This window comes from Poromitra crassiceps (assembly GCF_964638095.1).
Source record: "Poromitra crassiceps genome assembly, chromosome: 14".
Lineage (NCBI taxonomy): Eukaryota > Metazoa > Chordata > Actinopteri > Beryciformes > Melamphaidae > Poromitra > Poromitra crassiceps.
In genome coordinates this window covers 4657662-4672510 of record NC_139633.1, presented here as the reverse complement: position 1 = coordinate 4672510, position 14849 = coordinate 4657662, and the positions used below count along the sequence as shown (strand labels likewise).

Below are 14849 nucleotides of genomic sequence, written 5' to 3'. Positions count from 1 at the left end.
TTTTTTAGTTTCATTTTTCATAGTTTTGGCCTACGGCTCCAGAAAACCCCCAAAACAGTATTTCAAGAAATTAGAATAGTGTGAAGAAAATCAGCAGTTACTTCAGCCTCAGTCCACTCCCTCTGAATCTCCGCCAAATTTTTTAATCGTCTTTGCTTGACAATCCGCTGAAGCCCACGGTCATCCATGGTATTTCCATGATATTCAATTTTTTTTGGAAAGGATCTGTACTGTACATGCAGGTTTGAAACCCACGTGGGCCTATACACCTCACAGATGAAATAGAATGACTACTGTAGGAAGACATACAAACTCCAACCAATAAAATGCCGCCCCTCTTATCAAGTACAACTGACTTTTCCCCGCACCGAACTGATAACCTATTTGTTTACACTTTTGAATGCTCGCTCCCCGCCTGATGTCCTACAGTACCCTCGCATCCTGTCTCAGCAGCAAACACATCACATCATTCATGAAGAAAGATGCTGTCAGGATGTGGTTTCATTGTGACTTTAACCCATTGATACCTGATGCAGCATTTGTGTGTGTATCCCTTTAAGCCCGCGAACCGCGGTTCGCGGTCTTAAAGGGATACACACACAAATGAGGGATATACACACAAATGCTGCATCAGGTATCAATGGGTTAAGTGGCTGTCTGCTGTGTTTTTGTAGGCTCATGAAGCCTGCGGCCCCATGGAGATCGACTCTGCGCTCACTGCAGTCCAGAACCTGAGGAGTGAGCTGCACGATGCCAAGCTGGCTGCTGGACGTGGACAACTGAAACCGCTACCTGGAGAATCGGTAAGGATCATTTCAGAGCCACACGTTCTTCCAAACATTGTGTTGAAAATAGCAGCTACTGTGAGCTATTCAATCAAGCTATTCAGTGGACATTTCTGCAGCTTACCCTTTTGTTTATACTCGTCTCTACTTATTGTGAAGCTGAATTTCCTTTTCCCTGCAGTTGGAGAAGTGTGCTCAGGACCTGGGCAGCACCTCCAAGTCAGTGGGATCCTCTATGGCTCAGCTGCTAACTTGTGCTGCACAGGGAAATGAACACTACACAGGTGGGACCTGCTGTTATATTGACCTTGGCAAAAAATATTTTTCAAAATGTGTTTGACATATTAAAATATATATATACCGGTAATATATAAAATACTGCTTGAGGTGAGGTTGAGTTCTCTTGACCAATGGTTGAATTCAGCACATGGCCAAGTTGAAAGTCTCCATAGCAACTGAGGAGAAATGATCCTATTGGCTGGAGCCCGTGTTACTTTCCTGAAATAATCTTGTAAACTGCAGCATCTAATATGGCTCGATTCAATTTGTTTGGTCCCATTCATTGTCACATGACTCCAGGGACTGTGAGGCAAACAGCCTCTTCCACCAAATTACATTTCGCAGGGACTCTTGGTTGCAACACGTTTGTCAAAACAGAGAAACGACTTTTTACACAATAAAACAACATCCCATACAATTAGATGTTCAGTGTGTGATTTGAAAATTGATTGATTGATTGATTGAAGTGTTTATTTCGAATATGAAAGCAAAATAATAAAATAAAAGCCATTTCAGAAACAAAGAAAAATAGAATATATACATATTCGAAAAGGAGTGAGAAGAAGTAAAACTTATTAACTCCCACCCCTTCTCCATAAATAATAAATAATAACAAGCTTCCTGGTCTAACCCTGTCTATACACTACTGTGTAATATTTACTAGTAATTCTGTTTCAGATTTTATAATAATATGAAAATATAAATATAATATATACACATCATACAATAACATGTATACATATTAATATACACACACATTCATATATTTATCTAAATATATGACTACTTGGTGTGCAAGAGTAACATAATTCTGTCTCATCAAAGATGTGTAAATTGTCTCTGTGATGATACATCACTTTTGCTGACTGTAGTTGGTGTCTGCCACATCTCGTCCATTCACACTTGCTTTCTCCTGTCCGGTGGCCTCTGCTCCTGTGTTTATTTGTTTATTTAAAAGTTTTATTGTTTATTGTGTGTAGGGATAGCAGCCCGGGAGACGGCCCAGGCCCTGAAAACACTGGCCCAGGCTGCCCGGGGTGTCGCCGCCTCCACCACAGACCCCAAGGCCGCGGCCGCCATGCTGGACTCGGCTCGTGACGTCATGGAGGGCTCGGCGCTTCTCATCCATGAGGCCAAGGAGGCTTTGATTTCCTCCGGAGACGCCGAAAGCCAGCAGAGGCTGGCGCAGGTGAGATGGTTAGAGTAGCCTGTGATACGCAGTCTGGTCTGTTGTTTTTCTGTCTGTTTTGCCCACCATGATCGACTCAGAGGCTGTTTTAGTAACCGAATACAGACAAACAAAGCCCTGTCCAATAAATAAGATACTGGTGAGTTCATGTGACTTTTACCAGCCCTGGTTTGCTCGTAATTGGCAGTGCCAACCTGAAAAAAAACAAATACAAAAATGAAAAGTAAACTTGCCCACTGTGGTTCAGACCAACGAACATGAACTGTGGGTGTGATCGCGCCCTTAAACAGCCAATTGTGTGCTAAATTAATTTGAATAATCATTTAATAGTATAATGTATAATGTCAATTTTATTAGTGTTTTATTTTTTTATTGATTAAATTGTGATGCTAATTTAGGACTCTTGGAATAGTAGCCAATTTGGGCTAAACGAGATCCTAATTTAAAAATCAGACTAACACTGGGCTCTATGTCTTCAAGGGGCCAGGTTTGCAACTGGCAGGGCAGCCATGTCAGATTCTAGGCTAGGGTGAAGGTCAGCAGTCTTTCGCAGCAGAGCTCCCATCTGATTCCCGAGATAATATTTTATTAGATGTTGGACAAAGTCTGAGCCAGGTAAATCTGCTAAATCTGCTTAGTACATGAAACCCAACACCTGTCAAATACAGCAAGGAATTCTGATAATAAACTGAGGGGCAGATTTTCAGCGCCGACGTGCATGAATTATTGATGCCTTGTCCTTCTCATTTTCTCTCCACAAAATGAATAAATTATGTGTTCCTTGATGGCAATGTAGAGAAATTAATAAGGGATCAGAAAACCCACAGATGTGTTTGTCATCTTGAAAATAAGAAGCTAATATTTTTCCCCCCCATCATAAATTGGATTCAAAATGGAGTTAATTAAATACATGTACGCTTACGCTGCTGTTTTAAATGATTATCTCAGTGAAACACTTCACTCTGGTTCCTTTCATGTTACAGTATATGCTTGTGTTTTGGCAGGCAGTAATGTGTGTTGTTGTGTTTTGGCAGGCAGTAATGTGTGTTGTTGTGTGTTGGCAGGCGGTAATGTGTGTTGTTGTGTTTTGGCAGGCAGTAATGTGTGTTGTTGTGTTTTGGCAGGCAGTAATGTGTGTTGTTGTGTTTTGGCAGGCAGTAATGTGTGTTGTTGTGTGTTGGCAGGCAGTAATGTGTGTTGTTGTGTTTTGGCAGGCAGTAATGTGTGTTGTTGTGTTTTGGCAGGCAGTAATGTGTGTTGTTGTGTTTTGGCAGGCAGTAATGTGTGTTGTTGTGTTTTGGCAGGCAGTAATGTGTGTTGTTGTGTGTTGGCAGGCGGTAATGTGTGTTGTTGTGTGTTGGCAGGCAGTAATGTGTGTTGTTGTGTGTTGGCAGGCGGTAATGTGTGTTGTTGTGTTTTGGCAGGCAGTAATGTGTGTTGTTGTGTGTTGGCAGGCAGTAATGTGTGTTGTTGTGTGTTGGCAGGCAGTAATGTGTGTTGTTGTGTTTTGGCAGGCAGTAATGTGTGTTGTTGTGTTTTGGCAGGCAGTAATGTGTGTTGTTGTGTGTTGGCAGGCAGTAATGTGTGTTGTTGTGTTTTGGCAGGCAGTAATGTGTGTTGTTGTGTTTTGGCAGGCGGTAATGTGTGTTGTTGTGTTTTGGCAGGCAGTAATGTGTGTTGTTGTGTGTTGGCAGGCAGTAATGTGTGTTGTTGTGTTTTGGCAGGCGGTAATGTGTGTTGTTGTGTTTTGGCAGGCGGTAATGTGTGTTGTTGTGTTTTGGCAGGCGGTAATGTGTGTTGTTGTGTTTTGGCAGGCGGTAATGTGTGTTGTTGTGTTTTGGCAGGCGGTAATGTGTGTTGTTGTGTTTTGGCAGGCAGTAATGTGTGTTGTTGTGTTTTGGCAGGCGGTAATGTGTGTTGTTGTGTTTTGGCAGGCGGTAATGTGTGTTGTTGTGTTTTGGCAGGCAGTAATGTGTGTTGTTGTGTTTTGGCAGGCAGTAATGTGTGTTGTTGTGTTTTGGCAGGCGGTAATGTGTGTTGTTGTGTTTTGGCAGGCGGTAATGTGTGTTGTTGTGTTTTGGCAGGCGGTAATGTGTGTTGTTGTGTTTTGGCAGGCGGTAATGTGTGTTGTTGTGTTTTGGCAGGCGGTAATGTGTGTTGTTGTGTTTTGGCAGGCGGTAATGTGTGTTGTTGTGTTTTGGCAGGCGGTAATGTGTGTTGTTGTGTTTTGGCAGGCGGTAATGTGTGTTGTTGTGTTTTGGCAGGCAGTAATGTGTGTTGTTGTGTTTTGGCAGGCGGTAATGTGTGTTGTTGTGTTTTGGCAGGCAGTAATGTGTGTTGTTGTGTTTTGGCAGGCGGTAATGTGTGTTGTTGTGTTTTGGCAGGCAGTAATGTGTGTTGTTGTGTTTTGGCAGGCAGTAATGTGTGTTGTTGTGTTTTGGCAGGCAGTAATGTGTGTTGTTGTGTTTTGGCAGGCAGTAATGTGTGTTGTTGTGTTTTGGCAGGCGGTAATGTGTGTTGTTGTGTTTTGGCAGGCGGTAATGTGTGTTGTTGTGTGTTGGCAGGCGGTAATGTGTGTTGTTGTGTTTTGGCAGGCAGTAATGTGTGTTGTTGTGTTTTGGCAGGCAGTAATGTGTGTTGTTGTGTTTTGGCAGGCAGTAATGTGTGTTGTTGTGTTTTGGCAGGCAGTAATGTGTGTTGTTGTGTTTTGGCAGGCAGTAATGTGTGTTGTTGTGTTTTGGCAGGCAGTAATGTGTGTTGTTGTGTTTTGGCAGGCAGTAATGTGTGTTGTTGTGTTTTGGCAGGCAGTAATGTGTGTTGTTGTGTTTTGGCAGGCGGTAATGTGTGTTGTTGTGTTTTGGCAGGCAGTAATGTGTGTTGTTGTGTTTTGGCAGGCAGTAATGTGTGTTGTTGTGTTTTGGCAGGCAGTAATGTGTGTTGTTGTGTTTTGGCAGGCAGTAATGTGTGTTGTTGTGTTTTGGCAGGCGGTAATGTGTGTTGTTGTGTTTTGGCAGGCAGTAATGTGTGTTGTTGTGTTTTGGCAGGCAGTAATGTGTGTTGTTGTGTTTTGGCAGGCAGTAATGTGTGTTGTTGTGTTTTGGCAGGCGGTAATGTGTGTTGTTGTGTTTTGGCAGGCAGTAATGTGTGTTGTTGTGTGTTGGCAGGCGGTAATGTGTGTTGTTGTGTTTTGGCAGGCAGTAATGTGTGTTGTTGTGTTTTGGCAGGCAGTAATGTGTGTTGTTGTGTGTTGGCAGGCGGTAATGTGTGTTGTTGTGTTTTGGCAGGCAGTAATGTGTGTTGTTGTGTTTTGGCAGGCAGTAATGTGTGTTGTTGTGTTTTGGCAGGCGGTAATGTGTGTTGTTGTGTTTTGGCAGGCAGTAATGTGTGTTGTTGTGTTTTGGCAGGCAGTAATGTGTGTTGTTGTGTTTTGGCAGGCGGTAATGTGTGTTGTTGTGTGTTGGCAGGCAGTAATGTGTGTTGTTGTGTTTTGGCAGGCGGTAATGTGTGTTGTTGTGTTTTGGCAGGCAGTAATGTGTGTTGTTGTGTTTTGGCAGGCGGTAATGTGTGTTGTTGTGTTTTGGCAGGCAGTAATGTGTGTTGTTGTGTTTTGGCAGGCGGTAATGTGTGTTGTTGTGTTTTGGCAGGCAGTAATGTGTGTTGTTGTGTTTTGGCAGGCGGTAATGTGTGTTGTTGTGTTTTGGCAGGCAGTAATGTGTGTTGTTGTGTTTTGGCAGGCGGTAATGTGTGTTGTTGTGTTTTGGCAGGCAGTAATGTGTGTTGTTGTGTTTTGGCAGGCAGTAATGTGTGTTGTTGTGTTTTGGCAGGCAGTAATGTGTGTTGTTGTGTTTTGGCAGGCAGTAATGTGTGTTGTTGTGTTTTGGCAGGCGGTAATGTGTGTTGTTGTGTGTTGGCAGGCAGTAATGTGTGTTGTTGTGTTTTGGCAGGCGGTAATGTGTGTTGTTGTGTTTTGGCAGGCAGTAATGTGTGTTGTTGTGTTTTGGCAGGCAGTAATGTGTGTTGTTGTGTGTTGGCAGGCAGTAATGTGTGTTGTTGTGTGTTGGCAGGCAGTAATGTGTGTTGTTGTGTTTTGGCAGGCAGTAATGTGTGTTGTTGTGTGTTGGCAGGCAGTAATGTGTGTTGTTGTGTTTTGGCAGGCAGTAATGTGTGTTGTTGTGTTTTGGCAGGCAGTAATGTGTGTTGTTGTGTTTTGGCAGGCGGTAATGTGTGTTGTTGTGTTTTGGCAGGCAGTAATGTGTGTTGTTGTGTGTTGGCAGGCAGTAATGTGTGTTGTTGTGTGTTGGCAGGCAGTAATGTGTGTTGTTGTGTGTTGGCAGGCAGTAATGTGTGTTGTTGTGTGTTGGCAGGCAGTAATGTGTGTTGTTGTGTGTTGGCAGGCAGTAATGTGTGTTGTTGTGTGTTGGCAGGCAGTAATGTGTGTTGTTGTGTTTTGGCAGGCAGTAATGTGTGTTGTTGTGTGTTGGCAGGCAGTAATGTGTGTTGTTGTGTTTTGGCAGGCAGTAATGTGTGTTGTTGTGTTTTGGCAGGCGGTAATGTGTGTTGTTGTGTTTTGGCAGGCGGTAATGTGTGTTGTTGTGTTTTGGCAGGCAGTAATGTGTGTTGTTGTGTTTTGGCAGGCAGTAATGTGTGTTGTTGTGTGTTGGCAGGCAGTAATGTGTGTTGTTGTGTTTTGGCAGGCAGTAATGTGTGTTGTTGTGTTTTGGCAGGCAGTAATGTGTGTTGTTGTGTGTTGGCAGGCAGTAATGTGTGTTGTTGTGTTTTGGCAGGCAGTAATGTGTGTTGTTGTGTTTTGGCAGGCGGTAATGTGTGTTGTTGTGTTTTGGCAGGCAGTAATGTGTGTTGTTGTGTTTTGGCAGGCAGTAATGTGTGTTGTTGTGTGTTGGCAGGCAGTAATGTGTGTTGTTGTGTGTTGGCAGGCGGTAATGTGTGTTGTTGTGTTTTGGCAGGCAGTAATGTGTGTTGTTGTGTTTTGGCAGGCAGTAATGTGTGTTGTTGTGTGTTGGCAGGCAGTAATGTGTGTTGTTGTGTTTTGGCAGGCAGTAATGTGTGTTGTTGTGTTTTGGCAGGCAGTAATGTGTGTTGTTGTGTTTTGGCAGGCAGTAATGTGTGTTGCTGTGTTTTGGCAGGCAGTAATGTGTGTTGTTGTGTTTTGGCAGGCAGTAATGTGTGTTGTTGTGTTTTGGCAGGCGGTAATGTGTGTTGTTGTGTTTTGGCAGGCGGTAATGTGTGTTGTTGTGTTTTGGCAGGCAGTAATGTGTGTTGTTGTGTTTTGGCAGGCGGTAATGTGTGTTGTTGTGTTTTGGCAGGCAGTAATGTGTGTTGTTGTGTTTTGGCAGGCAGTAATGTGTGTTGTTGTGTTTTGGCAGGCGGTAATGTGTGTTGTTGTGTTTTGGCAGGCGGTAATGTGTGTTGTTGTGTTTTGGCAGGCAGTAATGTGTGTTGTTGTGTGTTGGCAGGCAGTAATGTGTGTTGTTGTGTTTTGGCAGGCAGTAATGTGTGTTGTTGTGTGTTGGTGTTGTTGTGTTTTGGCAGGCAGTAATGTGTGTTGTTGTGTGTTGGCAGGCAGTAATGTGTGTTGTTGTGTTTTGGCAGGCAGTAATGTGTGTTGTTGTGTGTTGGCAGGCAGTAATGTGTGTTGTTGTGTTTTGGCAGGCAGTAATGTGTGTTGTTGTGTGTTGGTGTTGTTGTGTTTTGGCAGGCAGTAATGTGTGTTGTTGTGTGTTGGCAGGCAGTAATGTGTGTTGTTGTGTTTTGGCAGGCAGTAATGTGTGTTGTTGTGTTTTGGCAGGCAGTAATGTGTGTTGTTGTGTTTTGGCAGGCGGTAATGTGTGTTGTTGTGTTTTGGCAGGCAGTAATGTGTGTTGTTGTGTTTTGGCAGGCAGTAATGTGTGTTGTTGTGTTTTGGCAGGCAGTAATGTGTGTTGTTGTGTTTTGGCAGGCAGTAATGTGTGTTGCTGCTGCCCAAAGTGTGTTGTGTGTTGTAGTAATGTGTGTTGTTGTGTGTTGGCAGGCAGTAATGTGTGTTGTTGTGTGTTGGTGTTGTTGTGTTTTGGCAGGCAGTAATGTGTGTTGTTGTGTTTTGGCAGGCAGTAATGTGTGTTGTTGTGTTTTGGCAGGCAGTAATGTGTGTTGTTGTGTTTTGGCAGGCAGTAATGTGTGTTGTTGTGTTTTGGCAGGCAGTAATGTGTGTTGTTGTGTTTTGGCAGGCAGTAATGTGTGTTGTTGTGTGTTGGCAGGCGGTAATGTGTGTTGTTGTGTTTTGGCAGGCAGTAATGTGTGTTGTTGTGTTTTGGCAGGCAGTAATGTGTGTTGTTGTGTTTTGGCAGGCGGTAATGTGTGTTGTTGTGTTTTGGCAGGCAGTAATGTGTGTTGTTGTGTTTTGGCAGGCAGTAATGTGTGTTGTTGTGTTTTGGCAGGCAGTAATGTGTGTTGTTGTGTTTTGGCAGGCAGTAATGTGTGTTGTTGTGTTTTGGCAGGCAGTAATGTGTGTTGTTGTGTGTTGGCAGGCGGTAATGTGTGTTGTTGTGTGTTGGCAGGCAGTAATGTGTGTTGTTGTGTTTTGGCAGGCAGTAATGTGTGTTGTTGTGTTTTGGCAGGCAGTAATGTGTGTTGTTGTGTTTTGGCAGGCAGTAATGTGTGTTGTTGTGTTTTGGCAGGCGGTAATGTGTGTTGTTGTGTTTTGGCAGGCAGTAATGTGTGTTGTTGTGTTTTGGCAGGCAGTAATGTGTGTTGTTGTGTTTTGGCAGGCAGTAATGTGTGTTGTTGTGTGTTGGCAGGCAGTAATGTGTGTTGTTGTGTTTTGGCAGGCAGTAATGTGTGTTGTTGTGTTTTGGCAGGCGGTAATGTGTGTTGTTGTGTGTTGGCAGGCAGTAATGTGTGTTGTTGTGTGTTGGCAGGCAGTAATGTGTGTTGTTGTGTTTTGGCAGGCAGTAATGTGTGTTGTTGTGTTTTGGCAGGCAGTAATGTGTGTTGTTGTGTTTTGGCAGGCGGTAATGTGTGTTGTTGTGTGTTGGCAGGCAGTAATGTGTGTTGTTGTGTGTTGGCAGGCAGTAATGTGTGTTGTTGTGTTTTGGCAGGCAGTAATGTGTGTTGTTGTGTGTTGGCAGGCAGTAATGTGTGTTGTTGTGTGTTGGCAGGCAGTAATGTGTGTTGTTGTGTTTTGGCAGGCAGTAATGTGTGTTGTTGTGTTTTGGCAGGCAGTAATGTGTGTTGTTGTGTTTTGGCAGGCAGTAATGTGTGTTGTTGTGTGTTGGCAGGCAGTAATGTGTGTTGTTGTGTGTTGGCAGGCAGTAATGTGTGTTGTTGTGTTTTGGCAGGCAGTAATGTGTGTTGTTGTGTTTTGGCAGGCAGTAATGTGTGTTGTTGTGTTTTGGCAGGCGGTAATGTGTGTTGTTGTGTTTTGGCAGGCGGTAATGTGTGTTGTTGTGTTTTGGCAGGCAGTAATGTGTGTTGTTGTGTTTTGGCAGGCAGTAATGTGTGTTGTTGTGTTTTGGCAGGCAGTAATGTGTGTTGTTGTGTTTTGGCAGGCAGTAATGTGTGTTGTTGTGTTTTGGCAGGCAGTAATGTGTGTTGTTGTGTTTTGGCAGGCAGTAATGTGTGTTGTTGTGTGTTGGCAGGCAGTAATGTGTGTTGTTGTGTTTTGGCAGGCAGTAATGTGTGTTGTTGTGTGTTGGCAGGCGGTAATGTGTGTTGTTGTGTTTTGGCAGGCAGTAATGTGTGTTGTTGTGTTTTGGCAGGCAGTAATGTGTGTTGTTGTGTTTTGGCAGGCAGTAATGTGTGTTGTTGTGTGTTGGCAGGCAGTAATGTGTGTTGTTGTGTTTTGGCAGGCAGTAATGTGTGTTGTTGTGTTTTGGCAGGCAGTAATGTGTGTTGTTGTGTTTTGGCAGGCAGTAATGTGTGTTGTTGTGTTTTGGCAGGCAGTAATGTGTGTTGTTGTGTTTTGGCAGGCGGTAATGTGTGTTGTTGTGTTTTGGCAGGCGGTAATGTGTGTTGTTGTGTTTTGGCAGGCAGTAATGTGTGTTGTTGTGTTTTGGCAGGCAGTAATGTGTGTTGTTGTGTTTTGGCAGGCAGTAATGTGTGTTGTTGTGTTTTGGCAGGCAGTAATGTGTGTTGTTGTGTGTTGGCAGGCAGTAATGTGTGTTGTTGTGTTTTGGCAGGCAGTAATGTGTGTTGTTGTGTTTTGGCAGGCAGTAATGTGTGTTGCTGCTGCCCAAAGGGACACACAGACATATTGGTCGGCATCTGTAAGAAACACAAGTGCAAATTGGCGACATCGGTTATTCTGCACTGCTGCCTGGCTCATTAGCATCGTAGATTCACATTTTCTTCTTCTTCTTCTTTTCTTTTGATCATAGCTTTTTTTTATTTTTTTTATCCCATTTTCTCCCCAATTGTACCTGCTGTCCTGATCGTTGCTCCACCCCCTCTGCCGATCTTGGGAGAGCCGTAGACTAGCACATGCTTCCTCCAATACATGTGCAGTCGCCAGCCACCGGCAGAACCTAGTGCGTGGGAGGACCCCTCCCCCCCCGCCCTCCCCCACGCCCGCCCAGAGGAGGCACTAGTGCAGCGACCAGGACTCATACCTCCTCTGGCTTCCCACCCGCAGACATGGCTAACTGTGTCTGTAAGAACGTCTGATCAAGCCGGAAGTAGCGCTGCCGGGATTTGAACCCGGGTCGCTGCGGTGGTACCGTAGGAGAGTGCTTTTACCTACACTACCCAGACACCTGTAGATTCAGATTTCTCGCTTGGCACAGACACTTCAGGATCATGTCAGTTGGCCTGTACGTACCGTTCACACTTGTACACGGGCTCACCTGTATTACACATCTCACCTGCCTGCACCTGCTCTTTGCTCCAGGTGGCCAAGGCCGTGTCCCACTCCCTGAATAACTGCGTCAACTGTCTGCCCGGCCAGAAGGACGTGGACCTGGCTCTCAAGAGCATCGGGGAGGCCAGCAAGAAGCTGCTGCTTGAAACTGTGAGTAGGGCTGTGGATCAATTATTATTATGATACTTCATGATACTTCATAATATAGCTACAGTATATTACAGATGTTATTACTACAGTAAACAATGCGTCAAATTGTATGATTATTTTATACTGTAACATTCTGTTTTTCTTTCAGTTCTCCACAATAAAAGCTGAAATATCCTTTAGGGCTATAGAAAGATTAATTATCCATACGTGAGTGAAAAGCAAAATCAGTTGCTACTGTAGATAATGTTTGAGGCCGTTCAGACCTTCAAGCATGATTTCATGAAGCGTTTTGAGTAATTTTCTACTTTCATCTTTTGATTAAAAGAAATCATTATGTGGCTCCTGGATCACAGCCTTGGAATGTGACTCAAAATAAGGATTGTTGAATCATTGAATAATAATGAATAATTGATGCAATAAGGAAAGGGTTATGTTGTTTTTGTAATGATTTTTTTCCCCCTCCTTAACCCCCCATACCTGTAAGTAGTTTCTCAGTTATGTGGTTTAGTGAATCTTATCAGATTCAGTACTGAATTCTTATCTAAACTCAGTGTTTATTTTATGGTGCATTCTGAAGGCTCAAATGCTGCTGCTGTTGAATTTGGACAACTCGTTCCTCACTCTCGCTTGTGGCATCTCATTTCCTGTCTGGATGTGTGATGATGATGATTATCCAGAGCCAGAATCCAGAACCAGTATAAATGTTAAATGTTGGTCAAATCTGTCTCTTTTAACGACATCCCAGCTGCCTCCCACTTCCACACTTGATCCTTGTCTGCACTTGAGTTGTTGATTTTTGGATTGTAGCACCAGTAATGTCAAAAACATATCATCACTCGTGGTTCACCCACCTGGTTGCGTCCTCTTGTCTAGATCCCTCCATCCTCCAAGTCCTTCCAGGAGGCCCAGAGTGAGCTGAACCAAACGGCAGCAGGCCTGAACCAGTCGGCAGGGGAGGTGGTCCACGCCTCCAGAGGCTCCAGCAGCCAGCTGGCTGAGGCCTCGGGGAACTTCAGCCAAGACTTTGATGAGTTCCTGGATGCCGGCATCGAGATGGCCGGGCACACTCCGGTACGTCCGGTTGCACAAGAAAGTCAGCGTCTCAGCCGTCTCTCAAGTAGTAACATACATAATGAATCGCTCGTTTTTAAACATACTGACAAAACGCTTTAATGCGTGAAAATAATAATGCAAAAACGTATAAAGTTGACGGCAAAATCAATAACTGCAAGGTAAGAAATAAAATGCAAGTCAAGAGTAGGAACTAGCCAGTTTTTTTTAGCAGAAGCAGGAAAAGCATTTAATGTTACAGTTGTGATCTTATTCTCTGGACTTGACGTCTGCCATTATCTGTTCCCACTATGAATGATACTCTGGTCTTTCCTGGATTCCTTGTGGCATCCATTTCTTAGCCTAGGTAAACCCAGCCCCCACGTGACCTGCTCTCTCAGTTCCCAGTCACAGTGACAGAACAGGTCTGAGAGCAGGTCACGTGGGGGATGGGTTTACCCAGGCTATCCATTTCTAGCCTGGCTCCAGACCTTCGAAGCCACGCCCACTCCACACAGTTGTGGATTTGGCTGTTCTAGAAGAGGAAATGAGTTAATGAGTTGACGATTCAGTCTGAATATCAGGCTCTTCCATTTCCTCACCTCAAAACGATTATTTTGAACGGTATTATTCATTCAATTGGAATTCTGCGCAAACTTAATTTCATTTTCCCCTATTTTCTGACGTTTGGTTTTTATTTTTTCCCAGAATAGACGACTGTTGGATGAAGATACACACTTTATTGCCTTGAAAATATTTGCAGGTGTTCCTTTTTTGAAGCTTTTATTTACCCAGGATGTTGCCTGAGCAGATGTCCATTTCCACCCACACACTGACTGATCCACGTACACAAACACTCAAATGATTTAAAGTGCATATACACATGTACATAGATGCAAACATCAAAAGCATCAAACAAATATGGGGAAAAAATAAAACCGTTAAAACATTTGCATTAAAGATTTGTCATATCGTTGATTACTTAACAAGTGCATGGTTGTTCTATAGAATCTGTAGGCTAAGAAAACAAATGTACTTTATGTTTGAGTTCACAGTCACAGCTCTGCTCCCTCTATCCGTTGCTATAAATTCAATGTTTCTGTTTTACTCAAAATATCAAATCTTTAGCCATTTTTAAGACTATTTGACCAAAACCTCACAATACTGTGGTGTCCCACATTTGTCTAAAATATTTTAAACCAGTATGTAAGGAATTAAGGACAACACTCTGAACACACTGTAAGAGTGATTACTTACTTCTTCCCAGGGGCACAAGCGGGAAACCACTGCTCAATGATTTAGCCAATTTGACTTAGGTTTTTCCCCCTCTCTTCACCCCCCCCCCCCCCCCCCCCCCCCCCCCCCCCGCCTTATGTGTGCTGTGGCATATCATTTCAGAAAAAGGATGACCAGATCCAGGTAATTGGTAACCTGAAGAACATCTCCATGGCCTCGAGCAAGCTGCTGCTGGCTGCCAAGTCCCTGTCTGTAGATCCTGGAGCGGCAAACGCCAAGAACCTGCTGGCAGCTGCTGCAAGGTACCACACACTAGAGCTGCCGAAAATAATCGATTCAGAGATGCATCGCGATGCTTAATAGGACGATTCTGAATCGATTAACAAATATCAAAAATTGTTTTTTTTTATTATTATTATTTTTTTTTTATAATCAAATAAAATAGAATGTAAGTACATGCAGTTGTTTATTTTAATTATGGATCATAATACAATGCAATTCCAAATGCACTTTTATTTTAAAAGTAGCCACACAGTGAGAAAAAAGAAAGTGAGAAAAAATAAATCATGTATTGTGGAAAAAGTGATGCATCGATTTAAGATGCATCGTATAATCGAATCGAATCGAATCGTAGACTTGTATAATCGAATCGTATCGAATCGTGAGATCAGTGAAGATGCACAGCTCTACCACACACCCATAAGTGTATGCAGTTTGGTTGATGCTTTTATCCACAGTGTCTAACAGGACCATGAACGAATCCACGTTGAATATGGGTGAGCCCAGTAAGAATAGAAGTCACAACTTTGGTGCCGTTAGTGCAATTTGCTCCTCACTGACCTAAACTGGAGCAGCTTGTCGATAATACCTCACCCAATATCGTATCGTACACTTTACCTGGATCCACCTCACTGACATCACTCTGTAGCTATTCTAACTCGAAGCAAGCAAAACATTTACAATAAATATCAGGCAAACACATGCTGATTAAATAGAGGCATTCCTGACAGCCATTATTCAAACGGTTTCAAAAGTACTCACCACTATTCAGTTCTAAAACCTTTTTTGTTCCAGTTGGAACACTGTCTATCTCATCTACTTTCCCAAGTGGATCTACGTAAGGCAATGATGCTGTGAACTCATTGTCACTGAATTTGTAAAACCTACATGAGAAACATGTATTAAATATAATGTAAAATCATCACAAAGAACTAACAAGGTTACAGATCCTGTGAAACATATCCAAGAAGTGACGAATATTAACAATTAAAAGTTCCTCAAACATTTTAAAGATGTTTGTCCTATCTGA

The 14849-nt window shown here is 43.3% G+C and overlaps 1 protein-coding gene across 1 annotated transcript in view; it reads left to right on the top strand.

Annotated features, from left to right (window-relative positions):
- The window catches only part of tln2a (talin 2a), an 85146-nt gene that overhangs the window by 38399 nt on the left and 31898 nt on the right, over nucleotides 1-14849 (top strand). Inside the window, exons 25-30 of the mRNA XM_083651174.1 lie at nucleotides 675-803; nucleotides 967-1069; nucleotides 2045-2253; nucleotides 11135-11254; nucleotides 12128-12325; nucleotides 13703-13842. Of these exons, the coding sequence (XP_083507300.1) occupies nucleotides 675-803; nucleotides 967-1069; nucleotides 2045-2253; nucleotides 11135-11254; nucleotides 12128-12325; nucleotides 13703-13842 (899 nt within the window). The remainder of the gene's footprint in view (nucleotides 1-674; nucleotides 804-966; nucleotides 1070-2044; nucleotides 2254-11134; nucleotides 11255-12127; nucleotides 12326-13702; nucleotides 13843-14849) is intronic.